Here is a 24,099-nt window from a genome sequence, read left to right as displayed (position 1 = left end):
CTGGACTTGTCATATTCTCTGTGGGCTAGAGATTCTTCTGATGAGAATACTAGAGTGCACTAGATTGTAAAAATGTACAAAAATGTTGAACTAGTCAAGATTTTATCTTTGAAAATTCAAATACAAAATTTGTAGGCACATTTATGGTATAAGGGACTTTTGAGAGAGTACTCTACTTTACCTCTACGGTTATTCTATTAAATATGCCAGTCCAAAATATTTCTTTCAATATGTGGTCAAGAGATCCTGCAGGGATACCGAAAATGATGTCATAAATAAAACAGATTTCTCTAGGTCCATCACCAACCTCTTGCTCTTGTGAGCTTACTATTAGATTTTTGGAGACCCATAGCCCATGTGTTAAAAATATCTAAGCCATCAAAGTTGAACTTAATTTAATTAAAAATATCTTTGAATACCATTCTGATGGTTGTGCCATGACCTTTTTGATTAGTCAAACAATTCATTTTGTGTTTTTTTTCTGATAGAAATATATTCAGATATTCCACGATTTCAAACATTCAAAACAGCAAGCACATCATGGACTGACAACTTGTTCAGCCATATCTCTCTGAAAAAAGCCACTGCAATTTGATATTTTTAATAAAAGCTTATTTACTTACTTATTACTCAAAATTATCCACCAGGGTAGTTTGCTTGGTGTGAATTAAAAAAAATTTAAATCTTTTTCTGTATTACATGTGCGTTTATTTTCTTTTAGGTATCTCCAAGTAATCAAACTTCAAGAAGAGGTATCAGATTTTTTCAAAGTTTGCAAGACAAAAGGTCTACCAGTTCCATATTGTGAAAATTATAGCTCTCAGGAAATGCTAGGAACAGAATTTTCTAGCCCCCCAACTCTGTTCGAAAGTCAAGCTAGAAAAAATGATTTAATGAAAATGGTTTGCTATTATGATATCTGAACTGATTTTAGTTTACTCATTATAGTTAATTTTAATAATTTTGAGTTTTTAGCCACTTCTTATTTCAAAAATTTAAAAACCATCCATTCAATATATTTTTCTTTCTTGAAATTTGTAGAAAATACAAAATATGTATAATCATAATACAAGTGATAAATCATTTACTGGCCAAAAAAAAGAAAAACCATTTGTTCCGTGGTTTGGTTATATCATCTATGACTTCTAACCATCCATACATCTCATATACACACATACAAACACAAAGGCATCAATGTCCAACCAAAGACACAGTGTCTTGCCATAACTGGCAAAATTTCCAATGAGGTGGCTGAAAAAAGATGCCCATAAAAAATGTGGATATCAAATATATCTAAAATACAGCTACCCAAAATAAGAGCAGTTATCTTATTAATTCTGATTATAATAATAAATAAATAAAAATAATAATATAGTAATTAGTAATTAATGATGAAATATAATACACTGTCCATAAAATATTATGGTTGTCTTATCTAAGTATGGATAGCTTCTTGATTCATCCCAATATGAATATCATTTTTTTTTAAACTTGTCAATTGTGGTAGAATTCAGGACACCTGGGACAAGGTATTTCATTTATTCACAACCCTATTAGAGAAAAATTCCTTGTGACACCATAATCTCTGAAGTTTTCGCTTACCAAATAGCATTGGTGTTCCCTTGTCAAGGCACACGAATGATAGTCTTTTAATAACTCATGTTCCAAACTATCTGGGGGTAGCAACTAGCTCCTTGGTTAGCCAGGACAGCTCCCCCAGTTGCTACCCTGATCCTATCCATCCCATTGAAAATTTTAAACACTTCAATATCATATGTCCCCACCACTTTTTATTTTTATTTTTTTAATTAATTTATTTATTTATGACATAATTATACATCAAGTGTTCGAAACACCAAGGATCGCATGGACCATGTTGGCGCTTACAAAAAGTTATTCAATGTGACATGTCTCAATATTCAAAAAACAAATAAACACATATAATACAAAGTGTAGTCTGATTGAATATTAAGGTAAAGTGAATTAAGAAAAAAACAGAAAAAGAAAAGCTTAATTCAAATTTCGTAATACATGTTGGTGGCGAACAGAAGTGTCAGATCGTGGTGTAAATAAATATTTTCAGTCATCAAGGCGCTTATTTTAAGAGAAATAAAAAGAAATATATATATATATATATATATATATACATACATGCAAAAAAGGAAAAGGGGGAATCATACATGTTTTTCCTGGTACATATGCTTACAAGATAGTGAATTAATTCCCTGGTTCAGTAGCAATTTTCTATATCAGATATTGAGAGTAGAAACTTTTTCAAAGATTTTTTAAAAGTATATTCATTTTGAATGCTTCGTAGATTTACTTAGGGGGGGGGGGTAAACTATTATATATATATATATATATATATATTGTTTAGGGGCTAGGTAAATTAAACTTTTGCATAAAATGTTTTTATGAGGTTTGGGATTCACTAATATCTGGTTTGGTCTCCTTGGATTAACCACTGTACTTTTTTCACACAAATTAAAATTCTATAAACAGTCAGACATACTTTATAGAAATATAAATGTATGATTGGTAAAATGTTTAAATTGTTATAATGAGTCAAGTTAACGCTTTCAGTCTGATTTGAAAGAATTTTTATAAATTTGTTTTGGGTCCGGGTTATTTCACTCTAATGTTAGTTAAGTAATCTCCTCCATATGTGTGCTACAAGGCCATGACTTATGTGTGATTGGATCCATGCATATGTGTCAATAGAAATCTGTGATTTACTTCATATTTTAGGTGATAAAATTTGCTTAGGAAAACCTCAATTGTTTTTGAAACATTAGCTATATGGGTTTTCCATTTTAGATTTGAGTCGATATTTAGTTCTAGGTATTTTATGGAATTAATTTTTTCATGGTTTGTACAATTACAGTTATGTGAAATTTGGCAGTCGTTATTGTGATATATTAGCGAGAGATTATGTTCTGTACCATTATATTTTTCTTTCAGTTTAAATTGCATATATCTAGTTTACTTATGTTCTTCTAATTTAAACATGTTTAAAAAATCAAGTCTCTTTTCATAGCTCAAGCCCCATTTACAAAAAGAGCATGTATTGCTGCAAAAACACTTTTTTAAAAATGAAACCAAGCATTCTATTTGCTTTTTTTACTACCGTGGAGTGATATTCAAAAAACCTTAAACCTGAGTGGCTCATCAATGAGAATTCTTAAATCAGTGATCCTAGTTGCATTAAGAGTAGTTATACTCTTCAACTTGTAAGTGAAACATGGGTTGTTCAAACCAAAATGAGCAACCATGCACTTTTCAATTCATTAGTCATGCTCCATTCATTAGTTCATACTGCAATCATATTCAAGTTCACCTGGAGCATCTCCCTATCTCTTGGATTCCTGACTAACCTCATTAGCTGCACATCATCTGCAGATTTACTAATAATCCTATCAATTCCCTGATCAAGTTTGTTGATAAAAATTGAAAAAAGTAGAAAACCAGTGACTCTTCCTTGAGGAACTCCACTTGTCACACCTGTCCATTCAGAAAATTCCCCATTCACCATAACTTGCTGTGACCTATCTTGCAACCACATTTCTATCCAATTCAACAAGTTGCCCCCCAATCTCATGCTAATGCTTTAAGAGTTTAATATGTTAGAATACCCCATTGAATGCCTTTTGAAAATCAAGATAAACAACATTGACATTTTCCTTTGCGGAATTACTAACAAATTAGTACATGCCAGAATGTGTGCTCTGAATATACGTGTAGGCCCTCAGCACTATTCTGACAACATAGATGTCATGCAAGAAATATGCTATAGTCTGTTTGTGGTTAAGTTTGCAATGAAGAGAAAAGAATATATGTTCATGCTATAGAATATAGTTCCCTTATATCAAAGATTAGTGAGGAGCATATATACAGAAATTTTCAGAGTTATTGACGATTTTGGAAAAAAAAAAAAAACAACTGAAAAATATGTTGCTTAAAGGTAGTGGATTGAATTTAACAAATTGATTGTTTTAAATTAAAAAATATATATTTGTTACCATTACCACTGCTCCACAACAACTGCATCCACATTTTAGTTCTATATCCTGAAAATCTTCTTTGTCAATGGGCATTGCTTTGTTTTGCTGATCAGTGAGGCTCAGCTTTTTATGACCTAAAAATCTTAGAAACACAGTCATTCCTTGGTATTCACAGATTTTAAATTCACGGTTTCTGTATTCGTTGTCATTTTCCCAGTTTTTGGAAAACATTTTACAGTACTAATTCTAATATTGGGAAAAAATATAAATTGTACATGATAAATAATGCAGCTACACCTGCTACCATATTTCTCTTTATCCGCTTGTCTCCGATGTGGAAAGTGCTGTTTTTCTGTGGGTGTGATAAAAAAGGTATGCAATTTATGTACTACAGTGTAACTTGTGTACTATAACTGCCATTATCAAATCTATAAATTTGCAAGGGAAAGAAGAAGTCACATTCTCCAGTATTTTTATGAACAAGAGAAAATCTTGAACTAGATGGAAAAAACTTTTTCTGGATTAGTTTAAACAATGTTTCATTCTGGAAGTTAGAAGGCACCTTGACAGTGAAGACTTACTATTCAAAGTTCTTTTGCCTGGAAACTAATGGTTCTGTCGGATAGAATATGGGATCTAAGGTTACTGTACAACATTTACTTCCACTTAGTTGACCCTTTGACACATCGACTTGGGCCTGCTGTTACAAAATGCATGGTCGAAAATGTGATTCACCTTATTGGCGTTACCCTTATGGGCACTCTGACACCTTTGTGTCCTATTTTCCACTAAGTATTAGCAAGACAAATATATATTATTTCAATGCATTCTACAACATTTTAGAAACTAGCGCATGTTATTTTGAAACTTGATTGTCCGATATATCTGGCATTTAGGGCATGTTAGGCAACAGTACTCTAAGGTATGTTGGGGCTTCCATCATGAAAAACTACATGTATCTCTCTGTGGTGAACAGATCAGGTTGCAACAGGGGTAGTACTTCCAGGAACACACAGTACGCTGCATCAGTCAGACATTCTGGCAACATGTAAAGTCTCATAAGCCGATAGCCAGGAATACTTGCCCAGATATTCCCACCCAATGTCTGCCAGTGTTTGCGAGAGATGGTGGCATGAGGATTTCTTTCAGCCAAGACATGTTTGTTGTGGTGTTGAAAATGAAATGACTTCCTAGGTAAACAAAGCGTATGAATACCACTAATGCTGGAAATTGTGGGTTGCTACTTTTCTTTTGAAACATCTACCTCACACTCTAAAAATGAGTAGTCTTCTGCATATAAACATTGGATATTCTGCATGTGGAAGGGGCGCATGCATGCCGCATGTATGACATTCCACATCATATTGTTACAAACACCAAGTTTGGGTGCCACCACTCACATATGCAGCCATAGCTGCAAATTTCTCCAGGACATGTTCTTCCTTTACAGCAGCGGTTCTCAACCTTTTCTGACACGCGGAGCCCTTTTCAGTGAATAATTTCTATGGCGGAGCCCTGTTTAACTCGAGGAGCCCTTTTTAGTACATTATTTATATGGCGGTACACTTTAGGACTCATTTTTTTTGTTTGTTTATCAAATTTATTGATTTATTTTATTGTTCTCGAGTGGCTGCGGAGAACCTGGGAAGTGCACAAGGAGCCCCAGTTGAGAACCGCTACTTTATGGCATCCGCACAATTCATGAGAGAACATCTCGTACCTCTCTTTGTGATAATGAACGATCATGTTTCCAGTGGTTTTCTATCCACACTGGAAAAAGTAGAATGGCGTGGAGTAGGATGCCTCGGAAATCTCCCCCCAGGATTGGTTCTGGATATTTTTCAAGTGTAAGTGAATGATATTTTAGTAATAAAAAATCACCTCTTCCCCTTCAGTTGGCACCCTAAAAAATTGGCCCTTTTCAGTCGCAGCAGCATAGTTTGCAGGATTCAAGATCTGTCTTTGTCTCTCCCAGTAAAATCTTTATGCTTTGATGTCCATTCCCACATGATTGACCATCCATTAAATGCATATCTGCCAATTCCTAATGTGTAATCTGACTTGACATTTACCTAGTCATTTTGGACGTTTTTATCATGGTAATAATCTGAAGCATCAAAAATGTAATGCTTTTTAGGAATTTGTTTAAGCTGACTTTGACCTTGATCAGGCAATCAACTGCAACTTCTGGTTTCTCTCGTTAATAATTTGCATATGACAAATGATTGACAATTATGTTATGGAGAATTGCTGCTGCTCTGACATAGCAGAAATGACATCAGAAATGAAGACTTGTGCTGGTCGGAAGTGTTTCCAAGCTTTGCTTCTATAGCACTCTGGGTGGATTGTGACCATGGGTTCCATAGTAAATATCGTTCCTCTTGGTTCACGGAACCTTTGCCAGTGAGTTGGACATTTACTCGTGACATTTTGCTTCCCCTGATCGCATGAGTGACCAAGTGAATGAATACATGAGTGATCAAGTGAATTGAAAATTTATCCCCGGACATTTCACCTGCCCTGACCATATAAGTGACCCAGTGAGTGATCATATGAGTTACTCAGTGAGTAATCAAGTGAATCTGAAATTGACCCCCTGTCATTTTGCCTACCTTGACCGTACGCGTGACCGTATGAGTGAATATATGAATGGTAGTGTGAGTGACCACACCGGTGTGAGTCGTAAATTTGGGAAAAATATTTTATTCTTAAACTGAAAATTGCAAATTCTTAGAATCCATTAAAGTGTGAGTCACTTGGTCACTCAGTGCTACGTAACCACCTATAAAAAGGGAGGGGATGAGGAGGATCATCTTTGCAGACACTCCACTCTCGCACTTTGCTAATCACTCAATCGCTCACTTTGTCAATCACTCAATCGCTCACTTTGTCAATCACTCAATCGCTCACTGGGTCAATCATACGGTCATTCACTTTATCAATCTTTCAGTCACTCATGCAGTCATTCACTTTATCAATCTTTCGGTCACTCATGCAGTCATTCACTTTATCAATCTTTCGGGCACTCATGCAGTCATTCACTTTATCAATCTTTCGGTCACTCATGCAGTCACTCACTTGGTCACACATTCACTTATGCGTTCCATCACTCAGTAACTCCCTTGGTCACTCACACGGTCAGTCCCTTGATCATTCACTTGAACACTCGTACCGTCACTCACCTGGTCACATATGCAGTCACTCACTTGGTCACTCATGCAGTTAACCACTCGGTCACTCATGCAGTCAGTCACTTATTCACTCAAACGGTCCATCGCTCAATTCCTCCCTTTGTCACTGACACGGTCAATCCCACTATCACTCACTTGATCACTCATACAGTTAATCACTTGGTCGTTCATGCGGTCATTCACTTGGTCACTCATACATCCATTCGGTCAGTCACTCGGTCACTCATATGGTTAATTGCTCAGCCTCTCCTTTGGTCACTCATATGCTCAATCACTCAGTCTCTCCTTTGGTCACTCATATGCTCAATCCCTCAGTCTCTCCTTTGGTCACTCATATGCTCAATCACTCAGTCTCTCCTTTGGTCACTCATATGCTCAATCACTTAGTCACTCACTTGGAAACTTACACAAGATTTAATCGGTCACTCACTCTTGGGCACTCCTTCACTCAAACGTTTCATCACTCAGTAACTCCCTTTATCACTGACACGGTCAATCCCTCGATCACTCACTTGATCACTCATACAGTTAATCACTTAGTCGCTCATGCAGTCATTCACTTGGTCACTCATACGTCCATTCGGTCAGTCACGTGATCACTCATACGGTCATTCACTCATAAAGTGGCAATTGCACACTAGTTGATACGGTCACTCACGTGGTGAGTCATTCTGCAACTCGATTAGTCATTTGTACGGTCACTAACGCACTCCTACAGTCCATTTCACACTCACTTGGTCACTCATATGGTCACTCAATCACTCACACGGTCACTCACACAGTCAATCACTCATACGTTCAGGGCAAGTGAAATGTCAGGTGTGAATTTTTCGGGGCCAAACGCGCCAGGGGCGAAATGTACCAGGACGAAATGTCAGGGGCGAAATTTCCGGGGGTCAAATGTAACGGGGACGAAACGTTCCAGGGGCAAGATGTCGGGAACAAACTGTCGGGGACGAAATGTCGGGGGCAAAAGTTCCGGATCCCGTTCCTCTTGATGGGTACTATCACCCCCTTTAATTTTTTGTAAACAGTTTACAAGCACCAGGAATAACAAATTAAACATAAGTCATTTATTGCATATTCCCAACAGAAGCTTCCAAAATTTGTTTGTTTTTTTTTTGCTTGCAGAGACATTGGTGCACTAACCCCTTGGGGAAGAACTTCCTGCTATAGCAATGTACTCTGCTTTCATCTTTTTTGCTGTCTTCTGTCATACCTATGTGGCAGGAAAGAGCTCCATTTTATTGGTTAGACAGGATAATTGGTATTTTGAAATATTGTATTTTTGAAATATTTCACATAAATTTTTAGCTATGGGAAATGCAAGTTAAAACAAATAAAATTGGCAATGATTTTGATTGAAAATTAAGTTTAATGTTATTTTCAGAAGAAAAAAACTAAAATTTATATTGCTTCCACAGTGAGCAGCAATTTTCATTGTCAGGAAGCATCACCTCCCCCCTCCTCGGTAGCAATTAAGGAGCAGAAACCTCCTTCAAGAGATTTTTCTGTAGTTTCTATGGAAAGCAAGCAGCAGTATGGAGGATCATAGCATGCCTTTTCTGGGCCTTGGGGCAGAATTTTTCTTCTCTTGAACAGGTTATTACTATGCAAAATAAGCCTAGATTTTTTTGTGGGGTACCCCCATTTGTGGCTGAGGGCCCTGGGGCAGTGCCCCAGTTGTCCCAGCTTTCTTACGGGCCTGAGAGATTGAAACTAGTTTTGAAATGTGTGGCCAACCTGAAATAACTGATTTTGTAAGAAAATGAAAAGATGGTCAATTGAAAAAGTTCCATGACTTGACAGATGAATTGTTGAATTTTGTTGAGGGGATCATCTTAATTAAACTATTTCTTTATTTGTTTATATCAGTGGTATAGAACTTTTTATGTTAGGGAGCACTTTTTTCGGAAAAAATTTTCATCACAGAGCTCTAATTTAATTGACTAAGCCACACAAATAAAAATTTCAAGAGTTGAACTTGGGATGGATTACTTTTCCCTTATCTTCATAGAGCACCAAAAAATATTTAGTGATCACATTGTGACAACCACTGGTTTATACTGTATATTTGTCAAATAAGTGTGTGAAATGAGTAAAAGAAATTTTTATAGATTACTTAATAGTGTATAGTCACCAATGTGCTACATTTGTCTTAAATTGATTGGCATTTGAAACTAAATGATTGAAAATTTAATTAATCAATTGATACCAAATTTTCAATTAGCCAATTGAAAACTTGAGTCAATTTCCACCCTTGAAAAATAGTCATTTTCAGTAAATAGTATGTTTTAATAATTTTCATTGTTATTGTGCTATTTCTAGGTGCTTTTGTATTCCGTAAAACATGAGGAAGGTTTTGATTTAGTGAACAAGATCATGGAAGTAGGTTTAATTTAGTTTTTACACACACATCTGGCTGTTGAATTTTATTCTCACAGTTTAATTTTATCTTTGATGAGGTTTTCTGTATCTTCAATTTTTTATTTGTATTTATTTTTACAATATAAAACTTATTTTAAAAAGTTTTATCAATATTTTAATTTAATATGGTAAAGTTTTGAGCTAACAAGTACATCATATAAATTTAAAAAAATCTCATTGTTATGAGGGATTCGCAAGTGATTGTCAAAGGTCAAATGTTAAAAGTACAAAAAATAAGCATTTATAGTGAGCTGTAAAAGTAGGAAGCTTTTGCTTAAACGTCAACAAAATGATCAAAAACACCAGTTTTTCTTTCTCTCTTCAAGAAATAAACTGAGGATGGATTACTATCATGAAAGGAGCACATGCTCCTTTCAAACATTACTCTGACGTACTTATAACAAAGAACGAGTGTAGGAAAGTCACATTTTATTACCCCTTTTTATTTTTAGGCATTTCCAATACAAATAGAGGGCATATGATGGCTACAGTCAGATTTTCTCACTTCCAGTCAGGGCCGGGCTTACGAATTTTGTTGCAAAAAGTGGATTTTTTTTTTTGAATATATAGTTGCTCTCAGTCTTATGAACAAAAGTTCTTTTACAGTCTTGATGAACATTTATTTCATTGGCCTTGGCAATATTTAGTTAAAATTGTTCAGGCAGTGTGATTGAGAAGAAAATCAGGATGTTGCAGGAAAAATTTTCAGAATGAACTAATTTGTTTTTTTGTTGTTTCAGGAACGTGTTGATAGGTTGTATAGCCACATGGGGCACCACAATAAGAAAGGCAGCAAATCAGGTTTAAGGAAAAAATAATTGGAAATAAAATTTTGAGAAAAAATGTTTTATCTGTAAAATTCAAACTATATTAATGTACAGGGTGTTTCACGAAGGACCCCTAACTTTGAAAATAAATAACTCAGAAACGGTGATAGGTAGAAGCATGAAACCAGTGGTATGTTTATTAAAAAAACCGTAAGAATCTGATACAGAAACCTCAAAATTTTAGTTACAAATTGCACCGATAGATGGTGCCGCAGGCGGCACTACCATAAGTAGGCTGTACATAGTGGGTGATGCAAGCAGACCTTGTTGCATTCACATCAAAAGTGATTCAAAATGTGTATCTTTCACACAACACACGTCGCAAATGAAGAATGAAATTGTCAGTGACTCTCTGTAGTGTGTCACCAGAAATCGACACACAAGCTTGACAAATAGCCTCCTCCAGCTCGTCGAGTGTTAAAGGATTGTTGCGGTAAACAATGTCCTTCAGTGTGCCCCACAGAGAGTAATTGCAGGGGGTGATGTCGGGTGAATACGGAGGCCAGTCCATGCCTTTTCCCTTAACTGTCGAATAGTTCAACGCAATAACTCTATCATCGAAGTATTTGCCCAGAAAGTCAAAAACGGCTTGTGTACGGTGTGGGAGAGTCCCATCTTGCATGAACCACGCCATGCATGGTCGATCGTCCAGTCCAACGCTTGTTGAGTGGCGACAAATTGTTTCAAAAGCGCAATATACCGATCAGTCATCACCGTTTTTCGCAAGAAAAAGGACCCAATGATGCCTTTGCGGGAGATTGCAGCCCCAACGGTAAGTTTTGCACAATGGAGTGGTCGTGGTGAGACAAATGTGGATTTTCGGTGCCCCAATTGTGTCTGTTAATGACACCATCCAGATGAAAATACGCCTCGTCTGTAAACCATATTCGGGCGACATCGGAACCATAACCATCAATCATGTTGAGCATCTCATTAGCGAAATCCTCTCATTGTCGTTCAGTTCAAACTGGTATGGCGTGCATGAATCTTGTACGGAAACATGTGTAATGTTTTCCGCACGATTCTGTAAGTGCTGGTTGGCGTGATTCCGGATTCAGCTGCAAGTCTGTGGACAGATTTATTCGGAGGGCGCTCAATAACTGCAGCAAGTACCGTTGCATTTTCAGGTGTAACGATGGAGTGGGTGGGACCCACATTTCCGACTAACGCATCTGCCACGTTGCCTGTCTGGTGAAATTTTTTGAATAGCTCACGAATTGTTTTCCCATCTGGGCCTTTTGCGACTAGAAATAGTGTTTGGAAACTTCTCCTTGTGGCAGTAGGACTGTGATTTAATCTCGGTGGTACTCCAACACAATAAACACACGTTCTTCCATGGAAAACATCACTTCTGGAATTTCTTCCACTATACGCTAATAGCGGTCACGTTTCAATGGCGAAATCTTCGACGACTGATCGCTCTTGGCATCTGAGCTCGCTTTATAGGAAAATGTAATGCCGCCTGTGGTGCCATCTATCGGCGGAATTTGTAACTAAAATTTTGAGGTTTCTGTATCAGATTCTTATGGGGTTTTTAATAAACACACCACTGGCTTCATGCTTTTATCTATCACCGTTTCAGAGTTATTTATTTTCAAAGTTAAGGGTCCTTCGTGAAACACCCTGTATTAAATTGAATAACTTGCAGAGAATAGCATAGAGAGATCAATAGCATATCTGGAGTCCTGTTGATGTAATTCAAAAGTGTTTGGTAACGGGAGGTGTCCTCCGCTAATAAGGAATGTTCATTATGGGAGGTTCCGCTGTATATCCCATAAATACTCCATGTGTAATAAATAAATACTCCGAATGTATACTCCAGATACAGTATTTGCCTTTGCAAAAATTAATAGTCCTCTTCAAATTTTGAACTTCAGGCCCTCTTTTAATGCTATTTCTGTCTATTTTTCTTGTAAATGTGATAATTGTTATTGTTGGAGATTTAAAAAATAAATAAATTTTTAAAATTGTTATTTTTATTCAGTGCAGATTATTTATTTCATTACAGATTGAAAGATCTCTTTTGTTTGTTTGTTTGTTTGATACCTTTGTGTGGTTCAGGGCCGGCCTTAGGAATTTCGCGGCCCGGTGCAAAAAAATTTTTGCTGCCCCTCCAAATAGATTTTATGCAGTCGCTCCCGAATCAAATAATGGGATTCTCAAAAATAAAAATATAAATTCTGAAACACTTCGAACTGTATTTGAAAATGTAAATTAATTTAAAATTACTGCAGTATATTCCGCTCAACGTTCCCACTTAGAAAGTTTTCTCATTTAGTTTTAGTACGACTTATTTTCGTTATTCTAACTTTTACTAACACTTATCGAAATTTCTCGTTTAAAGCGTTTTTCTGCCTAAAACGTTTTTATGACGAGTTTTTGGAAAACGCTATAAGTAGGACTCGTTGTATGTGAGCTCTTCAATGTTATTACTTGTTTAAAACCAAGAGTTTCTTGATACAAAATAAAAATCTAAGATTACAATCTCAATATTTTTATATTCAAATTCGAAATTCAAAAGTCGCCCTGGTATAGATTGTCTAATATTAACAACACTAGCTGCAATCGGTTTAAACCTCAGATATAATTTATTTAATAGTAGGCAAACACATTATCTTATCAGAGAATGAGCTACCAAGCGTAACATAGCCTACATTATAAATTTTCAGACCTTTGTACTCTTAAATGAAATGCATGAACTCTCTGTTCTTGAAACAAAATATCTCTATTGTCGGTACTGTACTGAATGAGTAATCAGATTGAGGAGAAAAAAAGATTGAGAAGAAGTCTTACCCTTTTTTCGAAAGTGCAGTAATAAAAATTGTCGAAATTTAAAATTTATACATTGTATATTCATCTTCCGGAATATATGAGAAAATGATTCAGATGGTGGTGTATGAAAATTTCGAAAAAGTTCTCAATCCTCCCTAGCGAAACATCATGACAGTTCAGAGGTTCCCAGGAAGGCATGCAATTAACACTCCGAAGGGCAGTGGAAGTTGCCTCACTCCGGGGCGCTAATTTTGTAAATGCACCACTATTTCGCGATTACAAGATTTCAATCAATCATGTCTCTTCTTGGTTTACGATAATTTTAGTTTATGATAATTCCCACTATAATATCGTACGATCTGTTGCACTTTCTGTCACAAGGTGGCTTCGTTATATAATCAGTGGAATGTATTCTGAAATATTAACACGCTGTATGCAAAACAATATTATTCATTTTAATTCGTGTAAGGGAAGGATTAAAATTCCGTGGTTAATGATAGCGAGTGATGAAGGTGGTAATAATTTTGGAAAAAAAAAATTCACTAAAAGTACGTGCTTTCGGTTATAAACAGTTTTAGGACCTTTTTTCCGTCAACTGAAGTGGTGTAGGTGACAGTGGATCGGACTATGAGCCTGAAGGCCAACGTTTGAATCCAGCTTGTGATAGGCTTTGCATTTTTTTTCACAGAAATGATTTAAACTTTTTAATTCTCTTTACTGACGCATTTTACAATATATTTTGCGGACTTACAGGAAGGCCCTTAAGCGTATTAATAGATGATATTTTTTCGGCTCCAAATTTACAGATAAATTTAATTTCCTGGATGTTATGCCGAAACTAATATTTGGAAAGAAAAGTGATTGTCTCCAAATATTAGTTTCAGCATAACATCCAGAAAATTCAATTTCTCAGTATATTTCGGGCCGAAAAAGTACCATTTCTTAATACAAAACTCCAACTAGGGCGAAATATATTATAAATCAGTTGAATAGTATAACAAAAGCATGCAGAATAAATTAGGAACAATAATGTTATAAAAAAAACGTAGTTGTCTTTTCTTTTCCCAAGTTCCGATCATTTGATCATTTTTGTCACACCACGATCATTTTCTGCACACGAGGGCTAATTAGACCGGGACCTACAATTTATTGCAGATTCCGAACGGCAGGCTTATTTTTTATACTTGTCGAGAGGTTGGTGTGCTAACCTCTCGATGGGGGACTCCCTGTGGTAGCAATTTTTTTTGCTGCGGTCAAGTCGTCGGTTTTTTTTTTGTTGTACCCCTGTGTCAGGAAAGTTTTCTGACCCAAGTTCCGATTTTTGAATATTTTATATAGCTTTTTACCACTAATTAACGTGTGTTATATATATTTTTTATACTATAATTTGTCTGTTTATTTTTAGTCGATTTGCTTTCGAAAAATTCATTGATAAATTGGAGAAATATTTTACTAAATTTGCCACAATTTTCGTGATCCGCCCCTTTAGCTGTTTGAATATTTCAGTTTGTATCGAATTCATAATGTATTTATATTTTGCCGAATCTTAAAACTTTTTTTTTTTAGTATATAATAAATCAATTAAGTATTATAGCAAAAAATATGTAGAAAAAAGTATGAAGACCAATAATAATGTTCTAAAAAATGTAATTCCTTTTAGCATATCTTTAATCTTCTGAAGTCTGATATTTAAATACATGTTTAAATACTTCATAGTTGTTTACGATTATTAACATGCACAATATATTTTTTCATACTACAATTTTTATCGGTTTATTTTTAGTCGATTTGCTATCGAAAAATGCATTGATAAATTGGAGAAATTTTTTACTAAAATTTGCAAAGATTTTCTATCACATTTTCAGAAATTTGAATTCGTTATCCCAGAACGACTAAATTTAACTGTTTTAATATTTAAGTTGGCTTTCAATGTACAAATTTGTTGGTTTAAAAAATGAAATCGTTTTTATAACATTGAATGTAGCGTGATTTCACATTTGAAATGCCTCGCGGAACATCAGTGGAAATGTCTACCTTGTTTGTGTAACGTTCTTGATCGTTACCTCCCGGTTCTTTAATATTTTTTCCCCCAGTAAACATTGAGTGGATGACAACAATAGAATAGACAAAGTTTAGATAGAACTATAACATTTATTCAATTATATTGTTAAACCATTAATCAGCGTAATCACAATTATCACAGGCCTTTTATATGTTAAACTATTAATCAACATTTTATCACAAGCTTTTCTCTCATTGTCACAATGAAACAAAAATATGAATCGATCTCACCGCCGTGTCCAGGTTTTCACGTGTTATCACATCGTCCGGTAGATACTCTCAGGTGTCTGCCACACAGCCAAAGATTCGTCGGCACCAGCTTCAGACGATTTTGGTGTAAACACACACGTTGAGATGAAAGTTCAGCCACTACACATGGAACTGGAGATGAAAGTCCACGGGTGGCCGGTCTGGCCACTAACCGATCACTGGATCACAATGACGTTGAAACCTTACGTGCAATGAGACGGGATAAGTGCCAAGGCACACTTCTACTATTGTAACTTCATTATATTTATGAGACGATTTAGCTCACACCATGACAGGGCGTGACACCTTGCTGATTAAATCGTTAAGTCGGTCGTAAGCAAGGAAGTCGAGAATCGGAAATCGTGCAAGGAAATCGAGCGGAAGTAGAGACTCAGCACATCTCTAGCTGGCTTTTATATAGTAGCATTCCCACAATGCCTCACTGAAGAATCAATCACAACATTGAAGGTGCGGTATTGGCTTGTATCTGATTTACATAATTTCATGAGAAAAGGAAATATTGTAAACATTATAATATTGAATCTGGCAACCAAACATAACAAATTGGCGGTCGATCGGCGGACACGATCCTGCCGGTCGATCCCGGGGACAAAATATGTAAACAATGACTAGAATAAAGGACGATTTCCACGGGGCCCAATTTGGTAACGTTACATTTGCACCACTGTTCCGCGATCATATATGAAAGATATCGTAGAGTTACGCAAATTATTGTAGAGGCTGAAGCAACGTGATTGACTGTGGGGGAAAAATCGCGAAATAGCGGTGTATTTGCGAAATATGCCTCTGGGGCAGTCAACATCTAGAGATGTCCATGCTACAGGCTACTATCAATAGTAGAAGCACCGTCGGATCACCTTGTGCGCACTATTGGTATCTCCCTCCAGACCAGATGGTAACTTAAATGAAAGGGACGGTTTTCATGGAGAAAAAATTACTAGATTTCTTTTGTGATGTCCCTTTTCGTTTGATGCCCTAAGCATGTTTTTTTTTCTTGGTTTGTAATATAGCCGTTATTCTTTAATGGGAGAAAGAAAGGCCCGACTTTTTCAGTGGTAAAGAATGTGAGCCCACCTGCATACACTCTTTTCCTCTTTGAAATAAGCTAATAATAATAATAATAATAATAATAATTTATTCATTTAGGCCGGAGCCCCAGAATTCATACAAAAATTTACATTGCTTAAATAAATACATAGTTTTAAGGCAACATCTACGAGAAGGAAAAAAAATACAAAAGTGAGTACAAAGAGGAAAAAAAATAATTAAACCAAGGGTGACAAAGGGCGTAGGGGGAGGGAAAAAAGTATATTATGCAAAATAGACTGACTATAAGATAATTAAAAAAATGTCACATGCAATAATATGACAAATATGCAATTAAAAAAACAATTATGATTCAAAACACATATTGCCATACCTAATAACACTAAAAATAATATTATAAGGCTTTAAACTGAAAGCATCCTTTTACAATCAATAATAGTTTAATGGGAAAAAAATTAAATTTTAATCAAAAATTTTCAAACCATCTGCTGAGAAAGAAAAGTTTCTTTTGGAAGAATTGCGGCCCCCTGAAATTTTGCGACCGGGTGCGACCGCACCTTTCGCACCCCCTTAAGTCCGGCCCTGGTGTGGTTCCTTATCCAAGTGATTTGTTTTCTATCTCCTTGTGATGCCTAGCATACATCTTTCCATGCTCCTTTGTGTTGTCTGTAGCCTTTGTATCGTCTTGCTTGTAAGTGTCCATGTTTCAGCTCCATACGTCAGTGCTGGTAGCACACACTGGTTAAAAACTTATAATGGCATCTGACCCTTCAGAATTACAGTTTTTGCCAAAAGTGCTCCATCCAATCCTGATCCTTCTGTTTATTTCATTAATGATTCTGTTGTCCATGGTAATTTTTTGTTCCAGGTATACATGTTTTACACATGGTGAACGGACGCGTATGGGCTTCCTTCAACCCGTTCTGGCCAGTGTGAAGGATTATGGCCGAAAACCCTCTAAAAAGAAAAAAATAATATATATATATATATATATATATAAATTTTTTTAATGGAATTTTTTGATGCAAACTACTCTGCAGTCAGTTTCAATTTTATAGTTCACTTTAGAAATATATGCACATGGCTATCCAGTTAGAATTAGTGTTGTAACGCACTAAATACGCAATCATGTTCACAGGCTCTGAAGCATGGATTGGCAACCAAATTTACCTGGCAATCTACTGCTTCATGATTTTTCACCCTCGAAGGGACACGAGTCCCAGCTATTTCGTTGTTTTTGTTTCAAACAATAGAATAACTGCCAAGAAACTTATTCTAGTTTTGTCTTTGGATTGTCGATTCAATTTTTACCAATATTGTACATTTGCAATTGAATATGTTTACAATTTAGAATTGTAATATTCCTTTCCCTGGTAAATCAAAGAAAGAACCAATGATAAATTGAAATAAGGAGGTTAAAGAAATGAATTCTCCTAAAGTATTTCGGTACAGTATGGGTTCAGTCTTCAAAGGATGAATACAACCACTATCAATGCTGACCGGGGATCCCACTTGGGTTGAATACAAAATTTTAAGCACATCAGAAAAAATATGGCACTTCAAGTTAAACACTGTGGTGAGTGTCCTTCACATGGGCATTCTGCCCATTGCCTACTTTGCTCATATAAGCAAAATTGGTCATTTAATAAAATGTGATACATAATTATTCATTTTGATTCACAATAACACTAATAAATGATTTGAACTCAAAATGTTCAATAATAAAGTTTCTGAAAAAAATGCAAAATTTAATCGTTAAAATAAATTTGTTGTTGAAATTATCTATCAAGCCGCTCGTGAGACATTCGTGTTTTTGGTGTGTTATCCAAGTAAATTCTGAAACGAATTTGAACGCAAGTGTTTTCTGATTATATTACTTATTTTCTGTCATGGTATTTTGGGTGAACGGTTCCATAGGAGGAAATGGAGTTTCTCCAAGCAAGATAATGAACGAATAAAAAAAAGGAAGACATCTGATATTTTATTTTGTTAATTTCCTATACAAAACATTATCCCGGCATAACCAAAATATTTGGGCTCAAGTTCCAGGGTCCCTAATTCCTGTCTTTATTTCTTGTCTAAGCCGGGCTCCAGTTATGTGTCATTTATTTTCCAAATCACCAGTGTTACTACAATATTATATAGGTCCATATTTTAAAAAAATGTAATTTTACATTATTTCAACCGCAGGTCTCACTTCTTTCTTGATTGAAACTGGCAAGCATCGGGGGGGGGGGGGGGCGTCGGCGGCAAGGGAGACATTGCAATTGATTGTTTTCTTCTACATATAATTCTGAATGAATCTTATTGAATATTCACCATTGTTTTTTGAACATACAGAAATCTTGATAGATTGCAACGCATTTCAACTTTCAGCTCAAACATTAAAAGAAAAAATTCAGATGAAATCACGCTAATTAAATGTAAAAATAAAATAAAAAATTCTTTGAGAGAGATATGATTGGTAATATAATTATATCATTATGTAAAACTATTAATATAGAACTAAAAAAAAAACAGTGATTTTCACTAAAAATACACTTTTAAAAATAAAGTTTTTTTAGTGAACATCATTGGTTTTTTGCATTCTACTTTGCTAAAAAGGTTATTCCATCATACTATTAATATACTACAATACTTAAGAATGAGTCGATTTCAAATTGAGTAGAATCACTCTTGAAAGGTTTGGAAAATTTCATCATTTTCTTTCAAGGAAAAACACAACATAAGTCACCGTAAAAAAATTTCAAGTCAAAAAAATAAATTTTAATAAGTATTTTACTAAACTGACACCATCGCGAGAAGAAATTGCTATCATCCGATGCTGAAGAAGCTGCATTCCCCTATTCATATATTCTTCGGAATGTCTGAAGGAGAAACGATGCTTGTTTTTAGAGATAGTACCAAAATTTCCCTTTTATCTTTATATTGTCATAATCAGTGTGGATACGGATAGCAAAATTCCCCTATTGCTATCCGTATCCACACGGGGCTTCAAAGGGTCTCAACACCTAAGTTTCGGTGTCTATCTATTCATGCTTATCAAGAATGCTATCCGTATACACACTGATTATGACAATATAAGGATAAAAGGGAAATTTTGGTACTATCTCTAAAAACAAGCATTGTTTCTCCTTTAGATATGAATAGGGGAATTGCATTCCCCTATTCATATATTCTTCTGAATATCTGAAAAAAATTACTTATAGGTAGCATTGTACTTGCGAAACACATAAGAAATTCACTAGCACAATGGAAGTTTTACTGTATATATTTTTAGCATTCAGCAATTTATATATATATTTTTATCATTCAGCAATTTATATATGTATTTTTTCAGGAATGCGGATTAGATCTTACTTCTGCAGCTTGTCAAGCTGGGGAGGCATTAGTTGGCAGTCAACAAAATGAACAATTACCCCATTTTATGCATAATCTGAAATGGAAACTTCAGGACAAAATTGCAATGGATGCAGTTATATTAGCATGCATATCTGCATGCCATCCACAGGTCTAACAATTTTGATTATCTGTTTGTGTGGGAAAATCCATCATATTTGTACAAAGCTTTGACTAGAAATAAAAACATTCTTTTTCACTCTAGCAAGTATCCATTTTAGCAACCTCTTCTCAAAATTTTAAACCTGCAAAGAGTAGATTTGATGCTACCTCTTTGTCGGGCAATCATGGCACCAGATTTGTATGCTCGCCTATATATATGTATGGGGTCCTGCAATTTCAATTACTGATGGCTCCTTTAGGAGAGTCCATGTGAAAAAGAAAGCAAAACAAAGTAGAAGTCTAATGGCATAATATGGTATAAGAATTCATGATACAGTCGACACTCATTTTTATGAACTCGAAAATTCATAAATGGGAAAGACATTAAAACAAATGGTAGGCCTATATTGTTTGGTAACATGGGCGGAGATACGCCCCCCCCCCCCAGCGGTAATGTATAAATGTATATATGAATTGACATCATTATCATCGTGCCCCCCCCCAGACTTCCAAGTCTATCTCCGCCTATGTTTGGGAACCTGAGTACTAGTTTGTAAAAATGTGTTGATTTGTGAATTGGAGATTCCTAAAATCCAGTGTCAACTGTAGTACAATTATTGTATAAAATTATGAGTTACATCATAAAATGAATTTCTGTAGACCATGGTTTTGAAAAGTAGTGATTGATGATATTGATTCATAATTCATAAATTGCTAAGACCTAAGCCAGCCTCTATTTTACATAAACTTCATGTTTGAACTTCAAGAATTGATCTAGCCACCCTATGTTCCTTCTCTATCCCATACTATATTTCCTTGCATTAGCTGGCATGCTAGGAAAAAGTGACATAGACCAGCCATAAGCGTCACAACCTGGGGGTCTGAGACTATAATAGACCCCCAATAAATTTTGTGAGGGGCTGAGTTCCCCACCCAAGAACTAGTGAATACATAATGCAATGCACCTCTCCCTTTCTTACATATGGGCTGAAATCCATTTATACAGTACAACTGGTAGCTTTCAGTATAATAGCCTTCAATGTTTTTGAGAGCTTTGTTTTTTTTATTTCAGCCCTCAATGTTTTCTTCATGTCATCACCTCTGAGACTCCCACACTATTCCTTCTAAGCTGTGTCTGTGCATAGTTACACACACGTGCAGTGCAGTGATCTTGTTGAGAAAACCCTTTCGTTTTCTAAATAATGATATTCAAAGGAACTAGAGGAGCCAAAGCCAAATTATACAGGCTGTGTACCAAATTGTTTGATCAGTAGATATCTCTGCAACTGTCGACTTTAGATGTGTATACTGCCAATTACAAAAATTTTAAAATGGGATGCAGTTTCTTAAAATGATATAAATTTTTCAAGTGGTTGTATATGTATTAAGAAAAAATTATGAAATTAACTTTTATTTTGAACCTATATTCATGTGATGCTTTGACGTGCTGAAATGAAATTTGCTATTTTTCAGGGACTTGATGTTAGTGACCTTGTCAAGCAGCTTGAAAGTGATTCTAATAAGGTACTTCTGCATATGTATTCTCACATTTCCAATCACAGTGGAAACCCTCTTAATGGTCACCACTATTTAAAAAATACATTCAAATCCCTGCTTAATGGTCACAATCATAGAGTGCTTGTAGTTTGTGCGTTAAAAAAGGAATATAACTCACAATTATATTGGGTGCTGATCTGTTACTATCAGTGCTATACTTAGAATTATATTTTATACATATGGAAACTTGTAAATCATTTACTTTGTTTGATGTAGATGACTGCTTATCTCATTTGTGGGAAGTTGAGAAGTGCATATATTCTAGCAGTGAAATTGAACAATCCTGAAGATGTCTTTCGGGTCTTGGAAGCAGCAAGAAAAAAGGGGCAAGAGGCAATTGTGCAAATATGTGAAAAGTGGTTAATCTCTAAGCAGTTATTATGATGCTTAGAGAAGCCAATGAAATAACATCAGTGATAGTTATGATTATTGACAGTTTCAATAATCAAGCTGAAATTATTTCAGCACATGCCCTTCATCTATTCATATTTCATAATGCTGTGTCGTTATTTTAGTTATTTATTTATGCTATCATGATTTTTTTCCTTATTGGCAATTCAAAAGTAGATTGAATTTTATATGTTGATTCATTTTGGCTTTTAATGAGCAATGATGCTCTAGAATAGCTATTTTTTGTTGTTAATTGAACTATCTAGATCAGCGAATTCCCAAATACTTTTAGTCGCGGACCCCCCTCCCTCGAAATCTTGATATCTGACATGGACCCCCCCCCTTTTAGTTGTGGACCCCGAAAATCTTGGTATTTGCCATGAACTGCCCCCCCCTCCATTTATAGGAGCAGAAACTACAGCCATCTATCAGCGAGAATATTCTGGAACAATGAAGGATATTATATCCAGTAAAAGTAAATGTGATGTAATAGCAATGTCATGTAACGGACTGCAAAAGAACTAAAACAACGTTTCATACTCCTATTGAAAGATGTTACCACAAATACAATTTTTGTCAAATCATAATATTACGGGCACGGTAGTCCAGTTGATAAGATGCTCGCCTAAAGTACCAGAGGATGTTTAGAGGTGTCGTGAGTTCGATACCCGGTTCGTCCTTGTCAGAATAATTTCCTGACACAGGGGTACAACAAAAGCGACGACAAGACCGCAGGAAAAAATTGCTACCGCAAGGAGCCCCCCATCGAGGGGTTAGCGCGCCAACCTCTCGATGAGTATAAAAAACAAACCTACCGTTCAGAATCAGCAGTAAATTGTAGGTCCCGGTCTAATTAGCCCTCGTGTGCAAAAAATGACAGTGGTGCGACAAAAATGATCAAATGATCATAATATTACTACTACAGTCTACCAACATTGCAGCAATACTTTTGCAAGTTAATTTCATTAAAATCTTACTTTTTAAGTGGTTTCTGGGCCATAGACACCAATTAAGAACTGCTGATCTAGATCATTTAGTGAATCTCAAAAAATTAAAAAATTTGCTAAAATAACAATGTCAAAAAGAGAGAGCAGCACAAAAATTTACAAAAAAAATTATTTCTTCTCAATTTTTTCTATTCATTTGTGAAGAGAAAGTAACATGTGTGATAATGCTATTTTATATAAATCAACTTTCAGAGTGGATTGTGCTAGTAACTTGGTTTAAGAGAACTTTTAAGTGCTTATTTCAACAAGGTTTTGCTACCCAAGAAGCAGCTTTGTTCAGTCACTGTTTTATCAAATAAAAATAATTTTTTTCATTTAAAATACTATATTCATGAGCTTGAAAGATTTTCATGTTATTACCATGCATCTCTTGCTTACAAAATGTGTATACATAAGATGTCTGTATCAAACATTTGAATTTTTCCTAAAAAAATTGTATTATTCAATTACTAAATTATTTTTATGATACAAACTTTGAAGTAAATTTCATTAAAATATAAATTTGATATATATATATATGTTGATCTGTTTTAATTTTATTTCGTATGATACTGACATTTACAACTTGTCATCCTGTTGAAAAATGATTTAAAAAGCTTTTTTTTGCAGTAATGAGAAACAATATCCGAAAAAATCATTTGAAAATTTGCAATATATACATTTTTTAATAATCATTGTAATGCAATTAGAAAAACATTGAAGAGCCAGGCTATTTTCTCACGTCCTTTATTTCCTTTTCATATTGTCATGCCTTATCATATTAAGGGACAAATCATTCAATGGCGTTATTTTCTGTGAAGTTCTAATTTTAAAACATGGGACAAGGTAAATAGCTATTCCAAATTGAACAAGGCATAATCTTTGCTTCATTATATATATGGATTTACTTCTCGTGAATTTGGAAAGAATACCAAAAAGTATATGACAGTGGTTAACAATTTTTAAATGTACAGCAAATGTCATTCTGAGGAAGCAGGCTGCCTTCTTTAACAGATCAGCAGAAGAGAGTAGCGATAAATTGAGATGTGAACAAAAAATGTCTTCAGAG

General features: G+C 35.2%; 1 protein-coding gene across 3 annotated transcripts in view; it reads left to right on the top strand.

Annotated features, from left to right (window-relative positions):
• Positions 1-23,551, top strand: part of Sptz (zinc finger FYVE-type containing 26 spastizin) — a 273,621-nt gene extending 250,070 nt beyond the window's left edge. For all 3 annotated transcript variants that reach the window (XM_089246450.1, XM_089246451.1, XM_089246452.1), the window contains exons 41-45: positions 722-902; positions 9,521-9,580; positions 19,937-20,107; positions 21,571-21,621; positions 21,871-23,551. In XM_089246450.1, coding sequence (XP_089102576.1) covers positions 722-902; positions 9,521-9,580; positions 19,937-20,107; positions 21,571-21,621; positions 21,871-22,038 — 631 coding nt within the window. In that variant the 3' untranslated portion in view covers positions 22,039-23,551. The remainder of the gene's footprint in view (positions 1-721; positions 903-9,520; positions 9,581-19,936; positions 20,108-21,570; positions 21,622-21,870) is intronic.
• Positions 23,552-24,099: the final 548 nt, after the last annotated feature.

Source organism: Pholcus phalangioides, unplaced genomic scaffold (assembly GCF_987345545.1).
Source record: "Pholcus phalangioides strain wild (caught in Gottingen) unplaced genomic scaffold, Ppha-v1.0 ptg000017l_1, whole genome shotgun sequence".
In the NCBI taxonomy this organism is placed as follows: Eukaryota; Metazoa; Arthropoda; class Arachnida; order Araneae; family Pholcidae; genus Pholcus; species Pholcus phalangioides.
Note: the sequence above shows the minus strand (reverse complement) of the source record. Positions and strands in the feature narration are given on the sequence as shown.